Raw genomic sequence first — 24,264 nt, forward strand, 5'->3', positions numbered from 1 at the left:
ACCTTTCTCCCTGCAGCCCACAATGGCTTTTCAGTCTTTCTGTTTCCTGCTTTTTCTCCCCGGATTCCCACTTCCCTACTTTCGTATGTCTATTTTGCACTCGAACGTCTTAGAGCCCTCCTTTCTTTCCTTTCTAGCTCTACGCTTCTGATGGGTATCGTCGCGTGGGCTCCGCTGCGTCGGGGCGCGCGCCAAGGACGCCGCGAAAGGGGCGGTGCCTAATCGCGGGAAGCCGAATGGGAGGGCTTGGTGCTCTCGGTAACCAGAGGTAGTCACGTGATCGGGCTGGTGCACCGAGGAGGGACGGAGTGTGCGGTGGTCTCGGTCGGCCGGTTTTGGCAGCATGTCGGGCAAGGACAGGATCGAAATCTTCCCTTCGCGGATGTGAGTTGCGCTCCCTTCTGCCTGCTCCCCCGCCCTGTCGCCCTGGGTGAGGATGGGCCAGGCAGGGTGTCACAGTGCCGCGGGCTTTTAGTTTTAGTTCTTGGGCTCAAGCAATCCCAGGTTCATGGATTCCCCCTTGAACCCGCTCTTGCCTGGTGTGGATGGTCCCAAGGACTCCACAGGTCTGTTTTCTATCTGGGCCGGATGGAGAAGAGAATTTGCGGAAGGGGATGGGTGGGCTCGCTGTCCTCTGGTTACAAAAACCAGCCGGGTGACACTTCGTCTGAACTGTTTAAGGCTGAACTAAATAAAGTGAGTTTGGGGTGAAGAATAAGACAAGTGACACATATTTTTTCTTGCATCAGAGCTCCAGCATAGCCACTGTTAGCTGCGGGGAGATCTTTCAGCCTCTGCTGGATACCTGCAGCAGAGGAGTAAATAATGATCTTTGGAGAGTCCCTGGAGGAATATTATTTCTCATAGTCTTCCCCAACAAATCTCTTTGTTTTCGCTCAGTAGGGGCGACAAGTTGAAGAAGTTAAAGAAAATGAAGAAGTGAAATACATGCATTGTCATAAGAACGAATGCTTTGTCATATAGTCATGTGGTTGACTTTGTATGGAACAGGATTGTCATTGAATCTGAACGTTTCGTGGCAAGGGCACTGTTGAAAGGACTGAATTCAGCGTTACTTATTTTCTAATGTGAGGAATGTAGGAATAAAAAATGGCCTTGCCAGAAAGGGTGGGGTGGGGGAGAAAATCTCAAAAGTAATACAGATAGTGCCCAGTTTAAAAATGAGTTCCATTCCCAAGGTCGGTCCTTAAGTCAAATTTGTATGTAAGCCGGAACAATATTATTGTATAATACTATATAAGTAGTATTGTGTAATGAACTCGAACCATTGTGCATTTAACTCGAATTTTGCTACATTAGGCTCCGTTCTAAACTATGGGTCGTCTGTAAACCGGGCATTCTTAACCCGGGGACTACCTGTACTCCAGAGTCTATCTACATTAGTAGGCAGGATGACAGTAATTCTAAAGTAAAAAAGCCCTAATGCTATACAGTTGTGCCTGCCTTTTCATCATCATTTCAAGTTGACAGTTAACCCAGTGTTAAGAGGGGTGTATGTACTTAAAAATAAAGTTCACAAACTATGTTTATAGATTGCATTTCTTCTATTTCTAATGCATGCAAAAATGATTTGCTTCTGGTATTTTGATAGCAACTTTGAGGGGGATTTCATGCAGTCCAATTCTGACTTGTTTGTAGAAATCAGTTCCACTAATATTATTGGTACATATGCCAGATAGCTGATAACTGTAGCCTTGCAGTATGATCCTTTGTATGTCTTGGTATGCATAACCCTATTGATTTTAATGGGTTCATTTGTGCTTAACTTTAAATACAGTAGTTGAATACTAACTTCAAACTTTCCTAAATAATAAATGTCTTTTAATAATTATGTTGGAAGTGCTAATTCTGATCAGACAGGTTTCTGTTCTTAACACAAGGGTACTTATATACCCAGTATTGTTGAATATTCTCCAGCTTTTGTATTTCAACTATGCAATCCACCAAATTAGATGACCTAGAGTCAGGTATGTAGGTGACCTTTCAATATTTCTATATTGGTTGTCATCTTGTTAGTGTAGCTACAGTAACATCATATTTATTTCTGAATGGAACTTTGATCTTTCAGTATTTTTATATAAGCTTTGTTAAATATCTGTTTAGTAAACTTTTAAGTTTTCAGTAATAATATTTTATCATTACTTAACCTTGAGAAAGAAGTGTTGCATTTATGTTATTTTTCTCCTGTTTTTTAAAAATAAAGTCCAGTAGAAAATGTTAATATTGAGTATTTCCCTCCCCCTTGCCCAGCTCCATAATTGAGAGACATGTGGATTAAAAAAACATTTTTTTTGCTTTTTTTTTCTTGTGAAGAAGACAATGAATTTATATGATCAGTTCTGAGTCATGTCTATAAGTATATATCCCTGTTGGCATAAATCTTGCATAGATCAGCCACACTTACAGTACATTTGCAGACTCCAGTGGATGACATTGTTGACAGCAAACAGAATGATGTTGAAATGCACACACAGAATCTTGTTCCAACTAGTAAGTGAGTTAGTCTGCAAAGGAGGCAGTGGCAAAAGCTAGCTGGTACAAGAATATGAAATCTCTATTTTGCCCTCATTTTAAAAGTTGCATTTCTGTTCTTGAACTTGCTTTTCAACTTAGGCTCTTTCTGTGATACATGTTATAATTCTTAAAAGAATCTACATTAAATCTCCTTGGTCAGTACTCGGTGCTACCCAGTGGTAGTTTATTGTTAGGGTACTAACTATTTTTCCTACATTCAGACAAATCAGTAGATTTGGGTGCAGACAATTAGTAAACTAGTGGCAGGTAATTTGAATGCTTTGGAAACTTGAAACATGTGGATAACCAGTAGCGTCTGACCTCTAGGCGATTGGGGAAGTGTGGAGGCAGAGACACAGCATGTGACGTATTGTGTACTAATTTCCAAGAAACACTCTGTGTTATATTGCCATTATGAGTTTATCAGGTATATAATATGCATCTTGAGTTATAAATGATTTATTTCTTATTTGCCTTTCTTTGAATGATGGTAAAGAAATAATGCCAAATGCATCTTTATTGAGGAATTTATTCACATGATGGAATTATCGTATTCTGAAAATTCTCCTGTCAGCACTTAGGAATTTTTTTCTAAATTTAGAAAAGAGTTTTCCATCATTGCTAATTTGGAGTTTCTCTTGTAAGGTTTTTGTGGATTGTAGATTAAGACTGCAATTCCATGCTTGCTTACCCAGGAATACTTAATAGTGCAACTGTTTCAAGCAAAGGATGGTGCCATCAGGCCTGTGTCCTTAATGCACCCTCAAGTTCTGTGAGCCAAAGAAGGTTATGGTTTATTTTCAGGAATATCCATCTCAAGTGGCAGAATAAAAAAATCCCACTTTTTCTGATTTTCACAGGGCTCAGACTATTATGAAAGCCCGTTTGAAAGGAGCCCAGACTGGTCGCAACCTCTTGAAGAAAAAATCAGATGCATTGACTTTACGATTCCGGCAGATTTTAAAGAAAATTATTGAGGTAAGGAGCTTTAATGCATTTGTTTTGCTTTATTTTGTTAGTGTTTTGGAAAATTCTTAAGCTTAATATCATCAAATCAGTCTTCAAATAATGTCATAGCATAAACAAATTTTGTTCTTTTTTTAAAGATTTAACTTCCATTATTGTCTATACCTTTTATGTTGGGTTCACAAGCTCTTCTTTTCTGTTGTATTTGCAGACTAAGATGTTGATGGGTGAAGTGATGAGAGAAGCTGCTTTTTCCCTTGCTGAAGCAAAGTTCACAGCTGGAGATTTTAGGTGAAGCTCATAAACTTTGAGTGCGGGTGATGGATATCCATGTGAGATGCTGGTCCTGTCTTGAAAAATGAGTCAGCGAGCTGTTTGGCATTTATGAATGCAGTTAAAACATTCTGTAGCAGATGCTTTAAGAAAAAATGAAATAGGCATATTCATAAGAAGTTTTATTTCAGAATAGCATTTAAAGATAAGCAGGGAGAAGAAAAACAGTGGGGGATTTGAATTTGTGAAACGTGTTGGCTAGCAGAATAGAATACTGAGTCTTTTGTGGCTATTTTCAAACAGAACAAGAGGGGCAACCTTTTATTCCTGGGGCTGCAAAGTTTGCCAGATCAGGATTTGGGTTTCATACATGCAGCACGTTTATGTAATCGAATGTTGAAACACAAATGCTGCTTAAGCATACATATACCGTACATTCTTACCTCATCCCTGGCTTCCACCATACTACTGCAGATTGCCTGTTTCCATTAGGTAATAATGGGTGGCAAGGATGCAGTGATTTGGTGCCTGGCTATTAATGGTGATTGGAAATAGTGTTCTGTTTCCTGTTGAGCAGTAGGCAAATTAGCAGGACTTCTATGACTCTGGAACCATACTTCTTGTGGATGAATGCTGTATGTTGTTCATCCATGCTTTAAAACACATACTGCATGCATGATGGCCTGATGATCATTATGGTTTGCTGTGGTCACCATCTTGAAAATTAAGTTCAGCTACATAACAGTGAAAAAAAGTTATAGAAATACTGTATAGTAGGTAAGTGTTAATTTTACAGGTTAAATTGTTCTATTGTTTTTATTATGAAAAGTACCACCAAACCTTTAAACGTTTCTGCAGTTTTCACCATCAACTTGGTTTTTAGTACCTGAAAAAGTGACACTTGCACTTGTTGAGTCTTTCCTATATTTTATGTGAATTAGCCTCATCAGTGAGAGTAATCTCTGAGTAAGAAGGCACGAATTTGTGTCAGATATGCTAGCTCTAGGTTTTCAGTTTTTAAAGTTCTACATGTAGTAGTTTTATTAGTTAAAACTGATATAATATGGAGGAAACTTTTTAACAAATAGTTTTCATGCACCCTTGAGGAAATCTATTGTATAGCAGTGCAAATTAAAAGTTCTTTTCCTTCTGCAGTACTACAGTGATTCAGAATGTGAACAAAGCTCAAGTCAAGATCAGAGCTAAAAAAGACAACGTAGCAGGTAAGTCTTCTAGATCAGTATTTCTCAACCTCAGCCAGCATGGGAGTTGAAGTCCACTCATCTTTAAGTTGCTGAGGTTGAGAAACTGTCCTAGATCAAGAGTCCCCAATTATTTCTGCCTTAGGCCAGTCATAATTGCAAAAAGGTCTTGAGCAGCAAACATAGGCTCTGAGACAACTAGGACTTGGCAGTCATTATATTTTGCAGGGTAGTAGTGAAGGCAGCAAAGAGTTTTGCCTGGACTCAAGTCCCAAGGGAACATTAACTGTAACAGGCATTTATCTAAATTACCCCTGCCACCATGTTTGGTAAATAGGTTTCTTAAAGCAGCTCACATTTGGCTAGCATCCAGAATGTATGTGAGGCATACATTCTGATGAAATGTTTACAGTGCAACAAGTTATAATTTCTTGAGGTGGGATCAGTCCTCTGCCTTGTATGGCTACCTTTGGAGGGGTTGCCTCAGTTGTTTAATCACAGTTTTCTGCTAATTTTTGAACTTAAATGCTGACTTAAACCAGTGTTTCTCAAACTCAACAAGTTTAAAATCTGTGGACTTCAGCTCCCAGAATTCCCCAGCCAGCATGCTTAAACTTGCCGAGGCTGAGAAACACTGGCTTAACACTCACAACAGACCATCGCTGGGCCAAGCGATTTTAGCTCCTATAGAATTCAGCTTGGACTCATAAGAGAGAACTGGATGATGGGTGGAATGGAAGTTGGGAAAAATTTTTACAACTTGTTGTATGGGCTTTTACAGGTGTGACATTGCCAGTTTTTGAGCATTACCAAGAAGGAGTGGATAGTAAGTATGCCTTTTCTTTATTTCCAGAAGGGTTGGTATAAGTGTGGTTTTAATACACTGTATTAAGATTTCTGGATTCCTATGACATAAATAACCAGTTATGTGAGATTCTACAAGTGTCCTATGGATGGAAAAAGTTTCTTTAGTTTTTATCTAACCAAACTGATTTCAGGTGTGGGAGGAAGGTAAACAAATGAAATAAGAGATATCTGAGGCTTTCTCATCATCTCTTGAGGCATCTGATGCCTTTTAGTTATTTTAGTTAGTGTTGGGAATTAACTCTTTCCTGAAAAAGTCAATATCAAACTTTATTTTATTATATTTCACATTTCTTTATTTTATTACCATAATTTTCATGCCACCTGCTTACCAAACTCTAGATGGCTTACTATATGTCTTCTTATATTAGTGCTAGCAAGGAAGATAAGTGGGTTGGCAGGTTTTTTTTCCTCCCATACTTGGAACTAATTTTTTCTCTAATGTCTTCTTTTGGCTTGGAAGTTGATTGATATGTTTAATGAATTAGCTAACCAGATGAATGTATCATTTAGGTTATGAGCTGACTGGTTTAGCCAGAGGTGGTGAACAGCTGGCCAAGCTGAAAAGGAACTATGCCAAAGCAGTAGAACTCCTTGTAGAACTAGCTTCCCTTCAGGTATGTGGAAGCAAAATGCCATTAAAAAGAAATCTGAAATGTCCACATGGTGGATTATCAGTCAAGGGATTATAGTACTGTTGACTATTTTCATTAGGGCCTTGTTTAGTATTTTCAAGCATATTTAACAGTGCTTCTTCCTAAGATAAATGAGAAAAGAAGCCCAGTGTAGTGTTCTAGCCAAAATGGCAGTGTTTTATGTTGCTATTGCGAATTGCATTGGTGCTGGTATAGTAAGTGACTTTAATTTAGGCTAAAGGGAAAAAACAGATTGCAATCTTTAGGCTTGATTTTCAAAACACTGCATATCTGACCACGCACAAACTCTAACTTTGTTTTATCTGAAGCGTTGTTGTATTTGAAGCTTCAACTGGTGCAGAATGCGGCGGTGTGGGCAGTTATGTGTGTTCCTAGAAGAGCATGTACTACACCTCTGCTTCACAAGCTGCATTGGCTGCCAGTTTCCTTCCGGGTCCAATTCAAGGTGCTGGTTTTGACCTTTAAAGCCCTTCATGGCATGGTCTGGGTTACATGAGGGACCGCCTCGCCCCAATCACATCAGCCTGCCCCATTAGATCCAGCAGAGAAGATATGCTATGCGTTCCAACAGCCAGAGACTTGCATTTGGTGGGTCCCAGGAGACGGGCCTTCTCTGCCGTGGCTCCCTCCTTGTGGAACATTCTCCCTCCTGAAGTGAGGCTTGCCCCTTCCCTGTTGTCATTTAGGAAGTCCCTCAAGGCCTGGTTATGTCATCAGGCCTGGGGGGGAGGGTCTTTGGGAACCGGAGACATTCTTAGATGGCTCCACTATGATTGATATTCTGCTCTCTCCGTGGGGTTTGTATATTTTAAAATTTAATTTTTTAAAACTTGTTGATAATGTTTGCATTTTAATGATCACTTTTTGATCTTTTATAATGATTGTTTTTATGGATTTGTTATTTTATTCAAGCACCCAGAGTCGCTTTCTATGAGATGGGTGGCTACATAAATGTGATTGATAAACAAACAAACAAATATCTGGCTTCTGCTATATTCCCTTGTCTTTGAAAGGAACCTGTGACTATAACTGTTTTGGGGATGTATAGAATCTTCCTGAGATCTGTTAGCAACACTACATAGGCAATTCTGTGTGCACATTTGAATAGAGATTCACATAGCATAATCTTTTCTCCAAGCCTTTCCAATGCGATGAACTAAAGATGCAGTAGCCAAGCCGTTTCCTTCTAGATGTTTTAAACTACATTTCCTATAATCTGTCTCCCTGGCCATTTTGGCTTAGCCTTATAGGGGTTGGTACCTGATTGTGCAAGAGTTTTAAGCACACCCCACTCCATCGTTTTAGATATCGTAGGTAGGGGCTTTTGGGAAAGGAGAGCTGTCTATGTTGTCACCTGTTACCAGACTCTTATTAAAAAAAAACAATTGCCTATGAACTTAAACAGGTGGGCCCCCAGTAAACAGAAACATCTTCATCTGTGTATGTAAAATGTCATGTGAGTGACTGTGTTGTAGCATATCAGTTCACTTTGGCCTTACTTGATAAAGAAATTTTCAGGTATGTTTAGGAACATATCTTTGGTTTGCCTGGGGCTGAATCCTTTCTGAAAGCCAATCTGTCATGCTTGGTCATGATAATGCCTTATTTTATCCTCCATCTTGTTTGCTTCTATAGACTTCATTTGTTACTCTGGACGAAGCAATCAAGATAACAAACAGACGTGTGAATGCTATTGAACATGGTAAGTGACAGGTGATAATCCTTAGGAGATAGTTGTTTAACTCTGGACAATATGGAAAGCTGTGGGTCGTTTATGTGCTTGTTATACAGTTGGTATCTACTCACCCCTGAATCAGGTGATAGGTATTATTCTCTGATATGTGTCATAGTATCAAGCATTTTAATGTTTGAAGATTTTCTTTCTTTTTTTAAATATACAGAAATCTCCAAACTTCTTCTTTTTAATTAAAGTTTATATATATAAAAACTAATACAGAACTAAAAAACCTACAAACAAAAAGAAAAGAAAGAGAAAAGAGAAAGAAATATAAAAGATGACTTCCCCCTTTCTCCCAACAAGTATATACATTAACAGTAATTTATCACCATCTCTAATATTATTAAAAAAAAGCCCTCTTCATCCCCTTTCTCATCCCTAAATAATAACCGAATTATGAAAAATATTCAACAGTCTAATCAGCAAATGCATTAAGAGTGCCAGTAATAATAAACTATATATTTTAAGCTTAAACAAATAGATCTATTTTGCATTTTAGCTTCTAAGTTTTTTGTGAGAAATGAAACCTAAAAGATCTCTCCCCTTTAGCATACAAAAGACCAATAATAATCCCATATGTGTTTTAAACTAAACCAAATCAATCATTTTTACAGGTATAAATCATTGTCTTACAGTCCTGGTCAGAGAAAGAAAATTCAATATTAACAATCCAAGATGAAAACATAAACAATTTAATCTTGATCTAATAAGTACACTTTGAATTCCTTTCTCTTCTTTTTGAAAAGCTCAGTCTTCAGTCTCTTCTCCAAATAAAACCCCAAATAACAATCTCTTACCATTCTCTTCCTATCTATTTTCAGAAAAGGTTTCAGAGATTTGGTATTTCCCTTCTGTATATCCAAAATAGGGTAATTCTCAAAGTCACTCTTCCAGTCCATTACAGCTTCTTTCTCAATATTATTCTCATAATCAAGCAACTTTGAGTCCATCTTCAGATCCATAGCATCTTTTTCCATATCTTCCATGTCTCATAATCTGGCATTTCTTTAAAGTCCATTTTAGAATCCTTATTCAAGTCCTCCACTGCGATTTTATCCAGTAAAATCTTTTCTTCTTCTACAATCTCTGTTAGTCCCAATTTTAAAAATAGTTCCTGGACACACTGATTCCAAACAGCTAAAAATTCTTCTTTGAAAGAAGGATACTCCTCCATTATGTTAAAAAAGATATATTCCTCTAGCCTCCATTCCCTTTGACCTGAAAGCTCAGTTTTATCTTGCGTTTATTTTCAGAAGCAAAACTTTCCAACGGCAGTTTTTCTTGCAATTACAGTGGTACCTCTACTTACGAACTTAATCCATTCCGTGACTCTGATCACAAGTCGAGTTGGTCGCAGGTCGAGGTAAATTTTCCCATAAGGTTCAATGTAAATACGGTTAATCCGTTCCACCCTCCGAATTTGGTCGCACCCTGAAGCAAATTTTCCCATAAGGTGCAATGTAATTACCGTTAATCCATTCTGGCGTCCACGGACCACGCGTCGGGCAGAAAAGTGCCCGCGCGCTGCGCGTCAGAGGTGGAAAAGTGCCTGCGCGCTGCGCGGCGGGGCAGCAAAACGCCCGCACGCGGCGGGGTGGAAAAGCGCCTGCGCGCTGTGCGTCAGGGGCGGAATAGCGCCCGCATGCGGCGGGGTGGCAAAACACCCGCGCGCCGTGCGTCAGGCGGAAAAGCACCTGCGCACCGCGCATCGGGTGGAAAAGCGCCTGCGCGCCGCGCGGTGGGGTGGCAAAACGCCTGTGCGCCGCGCATCGGGTGGAAAAGTGCCTGCGCGTGGCGGGGCGGCAAAATGCGCATCAGGGGCAGAAAAGCGCTCGCATGCCGCGTGTCAGGGGCACGGCGGGGCGGTAAAACGCCCGCGCACCGCGCGGCAGAAAAACACCCGCGGACCACGTGTCAGGGGCGGAAAAATGGCCGCAGACCACGTGTCAGGACGGAAAAATGGCCACGGACCACGTGTCAGGGTGGAAAAATGGCCGCAGACCACGTGTCAGGACGGAAAAATGGCCACGGACCACGTGTCAGGGTGGAAAAATGGCCGTACCTCGAGGCGGAGTTCGCACATCGAGGTAAATTTTTGGGGCCGGAGCTGGTCGTATCTCGAAAATTTTGTAAGTAGGGGCGTTTGTAAGTAGAGGTACCACTGTACATCCAAATTCACTTACTTTTATTTTCTTAAACATTTAAAACAATCCTTAAAAAAACTGTTTCAAATCCATCTAGCATCTTAACTGTCCCCAATCAGCATTCTTAATTCCCCTTCGCTGTTTCCAAATGTTCAAATATTTCTTTTTGATCTTTAAACTTATTTTGGTCTTCTTTCTCCCAGGATAGTAGGAAATTTGCCTGGTGTACAGCAACTTGTCTTTCAGGAGTTTTTTAATTACCGAATAAATCACAGATAGGCAGTTTACAATGTTAATTAAAAGAGGAAGTAAAACAAATCTAGTGTCCTTTTGAAGGCTCTGCACCACAGTTTGGGCTCAGTGTTTCCCTCGACTCCCAGAGCGCTCCACCTTCACAGGGATTCTCTGTAAGGAGTACCTGTGGGTGATCCTGTTGATCTCCTTTATCTGGAGATGACTTCAAAGACCTGGACCAAGGCCAGCTCCTCTAATTGCCGTGGAGCTGTGTTCAATTGGCCATTTCTTCCCCAGAAGCCCTAATTTTTGAAGATTTTCCAAGGTTCCCATCAGAGGAAGATCTTAATCCAAAGAAATCATCTCCCTACCACCAGCTTCTTTACATACCACTTCAGGACATGTTGCAGACCTATTTTTTCACATTTTTTCTTCCAATAATGACCCTGAGATCTCTCTCCTTTTTCTGCCTCTCTTTCCAAGCAAGGGGTCACATTGGGATGCAATTTGTTCATTATCTTTCAGTACTACTTCTTAATAGCTATTAGAGTGATACCAAACCTCTAGTCCTAAAAATCTGTGCAAGTGTGTCCAATTGGTTTAGATTTGAGGTGCACTGCATGTGATCCTTGAAAACCTTAGATATGGCCCATAAAGCCCATCCAAACATTATTTTAATAATTATAATTTTGTACGAATAGAGATTATTTCATGTGTATGGAGTAGATTTGTTACATGTAAATTAATTATTCTTTGTCCTGGTTCTACTTTAGAGAGATGGAATTTGTTCCCCCGGAGACCAAAGTCAAGTGTTATACTTGGCCCCAAAAAAAGTTTGTATACCCAGTTTAAATGAAACTTTGGCCTGCCCATGATCACTATATGATCCTTGATACATAAGAAGTAGAATGTTTAAATGCTTGTTGTAGTTGATTAGTGAAGCTTGAAAAATATTTTATTATCCCACCAGATTGTTTCACACTGATTGACCTTTCACACACTGGCCAGTAATTTGTGGTTTACTGTATGAGAATCAAATGACTATTTTTGTTATAATATCTCACACTACCATTGAAGCCATTACAGACTGAGAGTTTTATTTTAGTGCTGAGATACCTATATTTCTAAAGACTGCTGAAGTTCAGGTTCTAAAACTTCTGTTACATTCTGTTAAAAATCCTATTCTTCCATATCTCTTACAACTGAAAATATGAATGGCACTTGTCAGTTGCCAGAATATCTAGATTTCTGTATGACTCTCCTCTTTTTTAGTTTTGAACTGCTTGGATAACCACAGCATCTCTCCCAGTTAAGGGTTGGGAGGCATTCAGGGGTGGGAGAAGAATGAAAGTGGTTGCTGGGGTGCTGTCATGGGGGAGACACGAACCCCTCTAGAACAAAAGCAATATAAAGCAGAATAAATCAGAAATGGAGAAGATTCATAATCGCGTGACACATCACAGCACTTAACTGGTGCAAGTTGATGTAACTTGGATGACATCCATTGAGGCTTTCTGAATATCCCCAGATGCCTCCTGACTGAACTCCCAAGAAATGCAGAGCCATAAACTATGCAAAACTTTAAAGAGTTGGGGAGTGTTAAGTGACCCAAGAGACCTCAAGGGATGACTTCTCCTCCAAAATGTGCCACCTAAATAGCAAACATCAAATGCTTAGAATATTCAGTGATGAAGAGAATGCAAAACAATTGGTAGAAGAGGATGCAGGAGGAAGATTTCATACAAGATTTCAAATCTAACATGGCACAAGATGTTCTTGTAAAATCGTGTTTGATAATAACAATTACTTTTTATACAGTGATTATTCCTAGAATTGAACGCACACTGTCTTACATCATAACTGAGTTGGATGAGCGAGAACGAGAGGAGTTTTACAGGTAAGAGACCCAGCAAGTTAGACATTGAGTACTTTGAATCTAGAAATATTTTTGGCTTTCTAATGCAAAGTGCAGAAGAGGAAAGATGTCTGCATTAAAAATTCTGTGGAAGCCAGAGTTTATTTATCACCTTTACCCTCCAGCTTTTCACCACAACCATCCTGTGAAGTAAATTGGATTGAAAGTGACATGGCTGAAGTCACCCACTGAGCTTTCATGGTTGAGGTTGGACTTGAACCTGGTTCTCCTCAGTCCTCATCCAGTATCTTAGCAACTGCACCACAGTGGTCTACCTTAATGCTTACTGGGTGGTGAAGGATTTTCTGTGGGGTGGTTTACCTGCAAAATATGGCTTTGTGGTCATGAAGTTGCCTACCTTTGCTACATGTAGTAGGTCTCCTTGAGAGCTGGAGTTGCTTCAGCCAAACCTACTACAGGAATTTGGATGTTAAGGTCAACCCCCTTTTTTGACACATGCAAGGGATTATTCATAAGGTTCATAACTGGGGTGCTGTTAATGAGAGGACCCTACTCCTAACTACACTGTAAGTCAAAATGTGAGCAGAGCCTTTCCCAGTGATTTTAGTGCACAGTTTGGATAGTGTATAGGTAAGTGATTTGTAAGCAGTTGGGTATTACAGCGCAAAAGGATTACTGCAGAGCAAACTGCTTAAAGAGGGAAGAGGGAGCGGGGGAAGAGGGAGGGAGGAACAGGCAGGCAGATTTCTGACGCTCCCTGCAAGTTTCCCACAAGCAAAGTCAATGGGGAAGGTGGCAGCAAGTTGCAAATTACTCCCACTCCCACTGCTTTTTTGCCCTGGTCATTCTGTTTCTCTGTTTAGGTAAGGAAATATCTCTGAAACAATGACCCAATGGGTCATGGGTTGTCTTAGTAGTACTTATTTCTTGAAAATTGGTTCTCTTTTGAGAAATAGTAAATCATTACTACTCAGTTAATTTTGCCTAGGTAACACAGACTACATGAATTAAAGCTTTGCTTGGAGGAGACAGAGCCAGATTGGCTAAAGGATCCCTTCATTGTTTCTAAGAAGATGGATGGTTTGAATAATATTTACATGTGATACGAGTGATGTACTGTAACAACCAGAGATAGATACCCATGCAGCTTGACAGCCTCTTTTCCTCCCTCTTCAATGTATTGCAGGCACTTGGTGTGCCAGGCCATTACAGTAAATAATAATCCATATCCACATTCCTGATCACTCATCTGCTCTTTTTGAAAGTTATTTTTCCCATCTTTTCTATAAATGGGGAGAGGTGGGGAAATTAGGCAATGCTGTACTTTTTCTTACATTTCCATTCTAAAAAGGATCAACAATAAAAAAATAAGCTTGACCTCATATGCCCCCCAGATTAAAGAAGATCCAAGAAAAGAAAAAGATACTTAAAGAGAAGAACGATAAACTGCAAGAATTACGGAAGGCTGCTGGAGAGCAAGAACCTGCCAATTTGCTTGCAGAAGAAAAAGACGAGGATCTTCTCTTTGAATAGCTATGGATATGAGTAAGTTGTGACTGAAAGCTACAAGTTATGCTACTTCGTGGACCTTATTTATGAAGCTTTTTCTTTGATGTATTAGCCTGAATATTCCACTCCAGACCTATTCAAGGAATGTTTTTGTTGTGGAAAATTGTTGTTTAATTAAACACTTGCATGAAGCAGGATCATTTCCATTTCCTGTTTGTCTTCATTCCTTTGGTATAAAAGTATGGTTTCTCCATGTACTGCCAAATTCTTGTAATAAGAATTTTTGTTCATGATCACAGGTGGAAACTATTATAATGACCATTTCAGAAATTCGTAACTTGGAATTGTGTTTTTTCTTTCCAAAAAAGGAAACACTTCTATTTTAAATGGTATCTCGATTGTACTGTAAAATCAATAAAGAAATATGGCTAAACAAATAAAGGGTATTGGTGTTTGTCAACCCCCCTTTAAGTGATCCTGGAAGTCCCTTGGGTGGTTTGCCACTGCCATTCCACATTCACCAGCCAGAGACCACTGGCTGCTTCAGCCCGGCTTTCCTGCATAGGATGCTAGTCAGCTTCTTTGGTGTTGTCCAGCTCTTGACTTACAGCTCAAACAGTATCACCCCACTTAATTGAAAGACTTAGCCCTCAGGGATTTCTGCCAAAGAACATTCTTGACTACCATGTTTTTGCTAAGATCTGTTATTATATGGCATGGAATACATAAAATAATTCAAGTGGCAAATAACTTTTGGATAAGATTTTTTGGTACAAAATTAGGCTCAAAAGATTCTAAAAATGGAAGGGAAGGGATGGGAAAGCAAAATGCAACTATAATAATCTTACTGCCAAAAAATCTGAATGCCCATGCCTTTGAAGACAAAAATGTGTCTAATTGAGTGGTTTCTGCATTTTTGAAATATTTATTTAGTGGCTCACAATTGAAAGACATTTGAGAAATGTGGCTTTAAATCTTCAAAATACCTAAGGGGAACAGTCTGATTTTTTTCTTGCACGTGAAGTTCTGAAATAGGGTATCACTATGTTAATTTCCTTCTTACTCAGAATTACAGCTTTATACCGAGAGGCAAGGTAGAAGAACTCATTTTACTTCAATGGGTGTGAAATATAGGTAGTCCTTATTTACTGACCATTTGTTCAGCAACTGTTCAAAGTTACAATGGTGCTGAAAAAATAACTTTATGGCCCATTTATGACCATGACAGCATCCCTCAGTCATGTGATCATCACTACAGTCAGTGTGCATTGTCCTGTGCCTGACCTGTGTTTCTCCCTCACCTTGCAAAGTGGATTGATTGGAAAAAGGATTGCAAGAAAACAAGCTGTTCACTCTTCTACACATTGAAAGCAATGCGATCACGCTGGCAGCCTGGCGTAAACAGCTTACAGTATTCTCTTGAAATCTCTTCCTCTCCAATCTCTGCTCTGCAAGGGGAGTGGGGAGAAAGCAAATGATATCTGTAGGCAATCTCCTTTACCTGACCCTTTCCTGCTGCCAGCATGATCACATTGCTCTCAATGTGTAGAAGAGCCAACAGTTTACTCACTTGAAATCTCTTTCTCTCCAATCTCTCTGCTCTGTTGGGGGGGGGGAGGAAAAAAGCAAGTGATTTCTGTAGGCAATTTCTCCTTTGCTTGACCCTGCCCCCCAGAGCAGAGAGATTGGAGAGAGATTTCAAGAGAGTACTGTAGGCTGTTTGCATAGTGCAACTGCAGCTCCCAGCCCCAGGCGCACTCACATTGTTTTCGATGTGTACAAGACAGTAAGCAGGCACTCAAGCATTCCAAAGGATGGGGAATGGTTGGGAGGGAAACAAAAGCTGAAGGTGTGAAACTGAGTTGTCTCTTTCCAGCTGGAAAACAGTTGTGGTCACATGATTTCTCATCTAATGACTGCTTTGCTTAGTGGTGGAGTTGCTGGTCCCAATTAGGATTGTTAAGCAAGGACTACATGTATGTGGGATGATGTCAGACTGAATAGTGGAAAATTCTGCCTTTACGTGATGTTTTGCCTATGCTCCATTTTTGGATACACACTGGTAACCACTATGTGAAATACATCAACATCAGAAGAAAAGCACTAGAGGAAAATGCAAGAAGCCCCCCCACCCAAAAAAAGAGTAAGAAACATTTAATGAGAGTTTAAAGAAACAAGAGTTTCTTTAATTGAAAATAAAGATTTGCACGGGACAATTAGAAATGTGAACACTTAATTTTCCTCTCCCCTCCAAAGGCAAATTTACTAATGAGCATAAGATTCTGGTATTTACAAAACATACACTTTGTGCAATATAAGTAAGAAGTGAACTTTATTTTTGGTAAGCAAACAATGGTGCAAGATTGGCTAATTCTTTCCCAAAGGACAGTGAAAAAGCTCCACAATTTAACACATGCAATATTCAAGTTTCATTTGTTCAGTCCGTACCTTGTCAGAAGGACGTTATAAGCTGCATCTGAATTGTTAGGTCAGGTTGAAAATATTCTGAAATTTATTCAAGGACTAAAAAAATTTATTTAAATATTCTTGGGCACACCTCTAACATTTGGAAAAAGTCACCACTGAGAATCAGCTGTGCAGTTAGACATCTCTACTAACTTACCTCTTTCTGCAAAGCGGGGGACAATGCACAGAGAATGTTAGTTATCATGCCCAAAGTAACCTTTTAGTCTGCTAATCTGATGGATCTGAATTGAACTCTCACAGATAAGGCCTTGTGCCAACATGGTTTCCTATTTAATCATTACATAAAAGAAAATTGGACTGATGCAATTGAATAGTAAAAGGACTTCAAGCAAGTATAAAAATCAGGTGGCTTTTGTTTCCACAGTACATAGTGGCTTTAGGAACTGCCATCACATCTCTACAGTTGATTATATCCAACTCCATTCATCTGCCAGCTGAAGAGAGAACACTGGTAGAACACATTCTTCCACAGCTGGTAAACCCACTTCTACCCCACAGAGTTTGGAGACTCCCAGGAACGAGTCTGGGTAGTGTCAGTGGAAGCAGTTTTGTATAATGTTAAATCCAGTGATAGTCAAGAGGGCTGTCTGCACTTCATTCAGAAGTGCTTGGTGCCTTGCATGAGCACAGCACTTCTCTACTCGTCCTTAAAACAGCCTGACTTTTTTTCAGCTTCCACAGGAGCCTGAATAAAAAGTAATTCTGCTTTAAGAGTTTCACTAATTGTAAAATAAGTAGGTTCCTTTAAGCAGGGGCAACCTTTGTTCAGTCTTGCCAGAATCCCAAAAAGTGTCAAGATGCTTTAATAAACAGAGAAGCGTGATGCTCACAAAAGGGAATTCTTCTGAATTATTGAAGCATGCACAGCCCTAATAGCCAAAATAAGTTCACTATTAGCCTTTACCAATCAAGCACTTTCCATATGTCTTACGACTGCAAGTCACAGAATTCTTCATCTTGGCCATGCTGCCTGGGAATTCTGGGAGCTGCAACCCCAACACATCTGGAAGCACCAAGCTAGAAGGATGTTAGGAACAATGCTGGTGGTGTTTATCACCACAACAGACTGCACTGCAGTCTTTTTATCTAATTCCATACATTTATCTTTATTACAATAGTTTGTAATATTAAGCCACTAAAATGAAAATATATTAACAGTTAACATTTACTTGAAGGCAAGAAATACACATTTTTACATTAGTATACAGTTTTTAGCATTGGTGCATGGGTACAGTTACCTTACAAGCTGCAAAGTCATCCCATCAGCCTCTTACTTTCCTGTTTAGAAAGACATGGTTACGTTCATGTCAATGAGATGTTTACTTGGTTAAAAATGTTCCCGTTTCAATAGCCAAGAAAAATCCAATACACTCATTCAGCATACAGCAAAACACTTAAATAATAGTATATTCAATGTCTCTAATTTTTTCTAATCATCATGCATTTTGAAAGACTGTGAAACAGCCTTCAAAATACATGCTTTCAGCAGCAGAATAAAGGACTAAATTTGTTATTATTGGTTGATCTATAAAATACCAATTTTAACAATCTTAATACTATTATTTGGATTTGTTGCATCTGTGTAACTAAACATTTTTGTAGATTTTTTATACTCATCTTCTTATATTATTTAATAATTTCTCTGTTCAGCAAACTGTAGTTAGATTCTTAATCTTAGAAATTCAAAAGGCAACAAATGTAACAAAGGGTTTCATTGCTTTGTGTATCTTAAAATTTAATACACTCATTGCTGTGGCATGCCAATTTCATTAATTCATCTATTGCCCCAGAATGTACCCTGGATCACACCAGAATTCAAGTATGATAATGAAAAAAGCTGTAGGTCAGTATTTTGCATGCGTATAAATGTTACACCTATTGCAAAAGATCAAATACAGATTTTTATACCTACAGTGTATTCCTACAGACACAACATTTTTCTTTAAAGGTAAGTCTGCTTTAAGTTGTGCTTGATTCCTCATGACTTCAAAGACATTTGCTTGAAGTATTCTTAGCAACAAAACTGAAGTGCTTTCCCTGCCTTTTTCAACTTCTCAGTTTAATCTACAGTCCTGGGATTTTCTGATGATTTCTTATCCAAGCCCAACCTTGTTAAACTTTTCAAGATTAGCCAAGGGTGGTGAGATATGGTCATTTTTTAGCCATAATTATGAAGAACAGGAAATATGTCTTCAAAGTTGTATGCCTGGCCTACAAACTTAACTAGGTTTTAAATGTTCAATGCAAGTTTAACCAGAATAAACAAAACTATAAGTTATATATGACAGGGTGGGATGGGAAATAAATTATGTGATCCCATAGTGCACTCCTGATCCCTTAAGCAAAGAAAAAGGCTGGGATGCATTACATCTCAAATGACCTGTAACAATCACCAATATTTAGGAACAATCACAACTCAAATGAAGAAAAATACATCATTTCTGTGTCATGCATTCCAGGCAAAATTGACTATTTGAGATGCATCATCATAATAATAATAATAATAATAATAATAATAATAATAATAATAATAATAATAATAATAAGGAATTATTCCATATCATTTCTATTATCTACTGGAAGGCTTTACTGGATGAGGCACATTAGTGGGTGATTATTTTACCATCACTTTATAAATATAAGACCATTTATATAGAATTTGAATGGGAGGGAACTGTTTTATATTTCAGATGAATATGACCAGATTATTTTTTTTGTCTTCTCTTCTTGCCTGCTAAGGGATGCCTATAATACTGAGGAATTTCAGTTCTTAAACCACTTTTCCCACACAGTCTCTATGTGCCATATAGCATGTTCAACAATGAACAAAAAACAGTATTATTCTTGCTGAATTCTTTTCTATTTCATATTTTATGAGGAAAAAATGAAAGAACATAGAGAAACAGCTAATACTTCACCTATTCAACTACATGTTGAAGTAATTCCAGTGTAAGACAGTATATAAAAATAAAAGCTATGATTGAGAAAAATAACTATCAATATTCACATTCAAGGGTGCCACCCACAAGGAAGTAACAAAACTAATCTGTTTCAAAAAAAAGCTACTACTGGAGAAGCTGCAATATTTAGCCAATGGACATTTTCATGAGGGATCTCATGGTTCTAGAAAAGAGAATAAGACATGTTCCTAACATTCATATTATCTTACTGTTACTTAATATTAACTCCAACAGTCATGAGACACCTTGTGCCTAGGTATAAAAATACAAGAATGGACGCTAATATTCAGTATCCCCAAGTCTGTTTTTTGTTTATGAAAACAATTTTACATTGTAAGGAAGCAAAGCCTTGTAAAAAAAAATCCATGTAAGAATTATTGTCATAAAAATATAGCTTCCCTTCTAAAATGTTCCACAGTTCCTTGGGATAACAGTAGCTCCCAATTAACTGATGTAGATAAAAGGGGAAAAAATCTATAAAAATATCACATCTAAAATATTGACATATATAGAATTCATCTCTCAATGGAACCTTGTTATTTAATAAGCTATCAATCTGATTTATAAAGTATCTAAAGACAAAAAATGTTTGATTATTTACATTGTACATATTTTTAAAAAACTGCAGTGCTATTGGATAAAGGAATGTTTCATTAAAAACAATTTCAAGCCTAAGGACAACTCCATATAAGTGGCCCCTTTATACTACTAAGAAGAAAATGAGCAGATTAGTTCCTTTTTCCTCCTGATTATTTCATTCATCCAATATTTTGTAAAGGTATTTTTGAAAGCTACAGTAATTTTATTAGATCATTAAGTTACCAATGTTAAGTAACCAATATTAATAATGATCATGGACTGTATACATATACTTGCTTGAAGAACAAAACTCTAGACAAAAAGAAGCTGTTAGAAAAACTACTTAAATAATTAAAATGTGGCTTGTTCACACTGTGTCTAATTAAAAGTAGAGAAAGTCAGACATTTTACAATCACAGCAAGTGTTGGGCTTGAGTATTAAATGAATTAGCAAGGATGAGAAGGATGCAATTGGCAAAGACCTTTTCTTCATTGGCATGGTTCTTTTTCATCGCAGCCACGAGGATGGAACCCACTGAGGTTCTGTATCAAGTTTGTTAATTAAACGAAGTAATTCTTGATATGCTTTATCAATATCAGAATTCACAATCGCTGTATCAAAGTAATGGCCATTATTTTGCTCCATCTCTCTGGTTTTCTCTATGATTTCTCTTAGTTCTTCTGGCTGAAATTGAAGTGGAAAAAATATCCTATATCAGTAAATATTTATCGTGCTGTTTCTCACACACATACAGATAGCCTTATAGAAAAGCCGCACTCAGCTGCATAAGAGGAAACAATAATATAAGACAGATGGGTCTCAGGATAAAAACAACTGATTTTCTTTCTTCTTTTTAATCCAAAGCATTTCTGACAAGTTTTAATCAGCAGTGGAAGTTTGTGAGGGGGAGGTCAAAGAAGTCTATTTTTGATTTATCCTTGCTTTTATTAAACTTATCTCCCTTAACCCAGTAGAACTCATTCACAAATTTAGACTAATTTTAAGAACTAGGGGAAAATCTTTTGTTACTAGTTAAATATAGCTGGGTGTTACTTAACAAGATCATCAATAGAAAAGGGAAATCAATGAAGTTTCTCCTCATATCAGAACCAAAACTCTAGTAGAGCCAGTAGGTTAGAAAGTAACCATATAATTTTCCTCTTTAAACATTATCAATGGGACAAGGGCACCCAGCCATAAGGAAATAGATTGGAATATTACAGGAGAATATAAAAAGGCTGAAAATATACACTGGTATACATTACAATGGTGTGCTTATCCAAAAGCTTAGACAACACAATTGAAAACATTACCTATGAGTATTACCTTTGGATTTTTGCCCTCTTTGGCCAGCAGTGCACGAAGCCGTTCTTGTGAAGGTGGTGCAATGAAGATAATGTATGGTTTCAAGTCTGAATTGCGTAAACTCTTCAACGACTAATGTGAAAAACAAATTTGTGCTATTAATATCCATATCAAACAAAATGAAACCTCTATAAATGCCAATTAGTAGTAGTATGCCCTTTTTTACTAAATTGTTTATAAGAACCATAAAAACAAAAGGGGTATGTTGGATGAACTAGCATAACATGATACAAATTAGAAACAGGAACTGGATTTGGGCAACTGAATTCAAGATCAATCTTCTTAATATTAGGCTACGTTATCCACAAAGCTGCCATTTTACAGAAAGTAGTACAGAAAGCACTACAGGCATTATTAAAAGTCAAAGCTATGTAATGAATTTTTTTTTTACATGTTAGTAGTATAATAATAGAAAAGTGCTTCTTTAATATTCCAATAAATCTAGATTTGGGCATATGACTTTTTCAGGAACTCATAAATATATCCTTGCCAAACGTGATTAACAATGCTACTGCAATTTGCAGTTGTTTTCAAACATTGTATAAGATCATTCTGTTTCTTCACTTTTAAATATGAAAATCATAAAGCCCATAAAATGATTTAAGGGATAGCAGATGAAAACGTAAAGCTTCTCTAAAAAAAATAATCCTCTTCTGAACTTGGCTGTTGAAAAAAATCGAAAATGACCAAATATATTATAGGGATGCACAGCTTCCTGTGTCTGTGGTGGTAAGAACTAGGATGTGAAAAGTTCAATAGCTATAGTCTTCAAAGAGAAAGGTAAGGTAATTATCTTCAACTAGAAGCTTTTTAGCATCGCTGTCACATAAACTGATGCTCAGTACAAATAAACCATTGAACATGCAAAATTAACAAATAATGTTTAAATTTCTTAACAAGGCAGAAACAATTCTCATGTTAATCAATTACTGTAGTACAATAACATTTCATCAAAAATATACTCAAGCTGAACTACTGCAACCTAGCATTTAAAACTTTAGAGTCCAAAAGCAATTTCATTACCTGTGTATGAAGATTTAAGAGACATATCTTTCCAGAATTGATCACCTGCCGGACAGAGTCTATGCTGGTACCATACAGATTCTTCTCAAATTCACCATGCTCAATAAACTTTCCTGCTGTAATATCAGTCTCAAATACTTGCCGTGATACAAAATGGTAATCCCTGCCAGCTACTTCATTGTCCCTCCTATTCCGTGTTGTATCTGAAAAGACCAATAAGCAGACTTAGTAAACCTTGAGTAAGAACCTGCATAAATGACATTTATAATGTATCAGTTTTCAAGACTTCATGAACAACAGCTATCTGGAAAAGAACTTTTTTCAGCAGAGTGTTCTTGGGCTAAATTAAGAGTTTTGAGCTCTATATCCAAAAGACTTAAATTCCTTAAATGGGCTCAAAAATTGTTACACATTGCAACAATTTCTAACATATATCCAGTCATATATAGCACATTTCCAGGCATGCAGATGAATTAAGAACACAGTTGAACACAGGATATGGAGAATGACACATGCAGTTGAAATTACTGAAACATAAACAGAATAACAAGACATAAATGAGAAATAACTAAATTGGTAATAATGTGAAGTTTTTGTGAATGGGGTTGGTAAATTTCTCTTTACAATAAATTCATATTTATGCAAGGCATATTAATAACAAATACACATCTAAGGAAGACTAGACTAAAGCATCTTCCCTCAATATCACTATATCTCAAGTGTACTAAGCTTGGAAAATGACATACTAAGAATTTGAGCAGCGACATGCCCATAATTTCAACTTACGAGGAACTGCAGAAGCAAATCGGTCAGCTTCATTATTCATTAACCTTTGCCACAGTTCATTTTGACCACAGTTCTGGGGACCAATCAGGACAATAGGTCGTTTCCTATTTGCTGGCTGGTGATAAAGTGACATTTCCTCATAAGTCAAAATCTCCTCGTTGTCATAATCTTCAAAAAGAAAGCCCAAAATAAATGTACAAGTTTAAAGAAAAGCTTTTTCTTTTTTTCTATAACAATTCTTCTTGCATCACTGACTAGCTGAGAAAGATAAATACAATTTTCCAAATATCAGAATTTGGATTTTAACAATAATTTGAAGTGTTTTCTTGCATTGCTAGTTCTTACAAATATATATATATATATATATATATATATATAGAGAGAGAGAGAGAGAGAGAGAGGGAGGGAGGGAGGGAGGGAGGGAGGGAGGGGGCATCCTATAAGCTATAATACACACGCTGCCTTAGTCAAATTCCCATGTGTACACAGCATGACTATGCTGGAGAAGAGGGCATCTGAGAATAGGTAGGGCATGCACTCCCACCACCCCTTAAAACAGCTGCTGGCATATTAGTAGGATTATGATTTAAATGGGAAGGGTGGCAGTTACCCTTGTACAATGTTCTCTTTGAGCTGCACACTCCTCCTATTGGACTGTATCTCTCCTTCCACAGTCCACTATGTCTGAGTGTACTGAAAGAAGGTTTAGATGCCCTCATCTTGTAATTCTATACCATTGATTTTTGGTTATTTTTAATTTAAAATGTGCTGAAGTAGAAGTATCTAGATTTTCTGTGTTCTGCTGTTAGGGATTATGATACTAAGTTGAGCAAAAAACCCCCAATAGCCCAGTTAATCATCTTTTCTTGTGAAACTTCCAGTCTAGCCTTTCTTATAAAGATGGGATGATACAGGTGGATGCCACATCTCCCTAGTAAATCAAGTAAACGGTAAAGCATGATATGATTTTTGTCAACTTTCCTTATGTTGGATAGTTTTGCTTTAAAACTTAATTCTACTATTTCTAATCACACCAGCTATCCCAACACAACATTTGTGTGTGTTA

The 24,264-nt window shown here is 37.9% G+C and overlaps 2 protein-coding genes across 4 annotated transcripts in view; one reads left to right on the plus strand and one right to left on the minus strand.

The window, feature by feature from the left end:
- The first annotated feature begins 184 nt into the window (after window positions 1–184).
- ATP6V1D (ATPase H+ transporting V1 subunit D) lies at window positions 185–14,444 on the plus strand. The gene is made up of 9 exons (XM_007424497.4): window positions 185–384; window positions 3,396–3,513; window positions 3,713–3,792; window positions 4,930–4,997; window positions 5,758–5,802; window positions 6,354–6,457; window positions 8,132–8,198; window positions 12,431–12,509; window positions 13,883–14,444. Exons 1-9 carry the CDS (start codon window positions 344–346, stop codon window positions 14,019–14,021), a joined length of 741 nt encoding a protein of 246 aa, XP_007424559.1. The 5' UTR covers window positions 185–343; the 3' UTR covers window positions 14,022–14,444.
- A 1,740-nt stretch (window positions 14,445–16,184) lies between these two features.
- PALS1 (protein associated with LIN7 1, MAGUK p55 family member) overlaps window positions 16,185–24,264 on the minus strand; it is a 60,883-nt gene continuing 52,803 nt past the window's right edge. For 2 of the 3 annotated variants that reach the window (XM_007424498.4, XM_025164257.2), the window contains 4 exons: window positions 23,199–23,366; window positions 22,413–22,615; window positions 21,351–21,461; window positions 16,185–20,708 (listed from right to left, as the gene is read on the minus strand). In XM_007424498.4, coding sequence (XP_007424560.1) covers window positions 20,532–20,708; window positions 21,351–21,461; window positions 22,413–22,615; window positions 23,199–23,366 — 659 coding nt within the window. In that variant the 3' untranslated portion in view covers window positions 16,185–20,531. Of the gene's footprint in view, window positions 20,709–21,337; window positions 21,462–22,412; window positions 22,616–23,198; window positions 23,367–24,264 lie in introns of all 3 variants that reach the window. The other variant, XM_088145620.1, reaches the window with a different exon arrangement.

The sequence above is a fragment of the Python bivittatus genome, unplaced genomic scaffold, assembly GCF_059951505.1.
Source record: "Python bivittatus isolate LINGU-HERP-01145 unplaced genomic scaffold, Pbiv_v1 ctg000480_np1212, whole genome shotgun sequence".
NCBI classification, from domain to species: Eukaryota; Metazoa; Chordata; class Lepidosauria; order Squamata; family Pythonidae; genus Python; species Python bivittatus.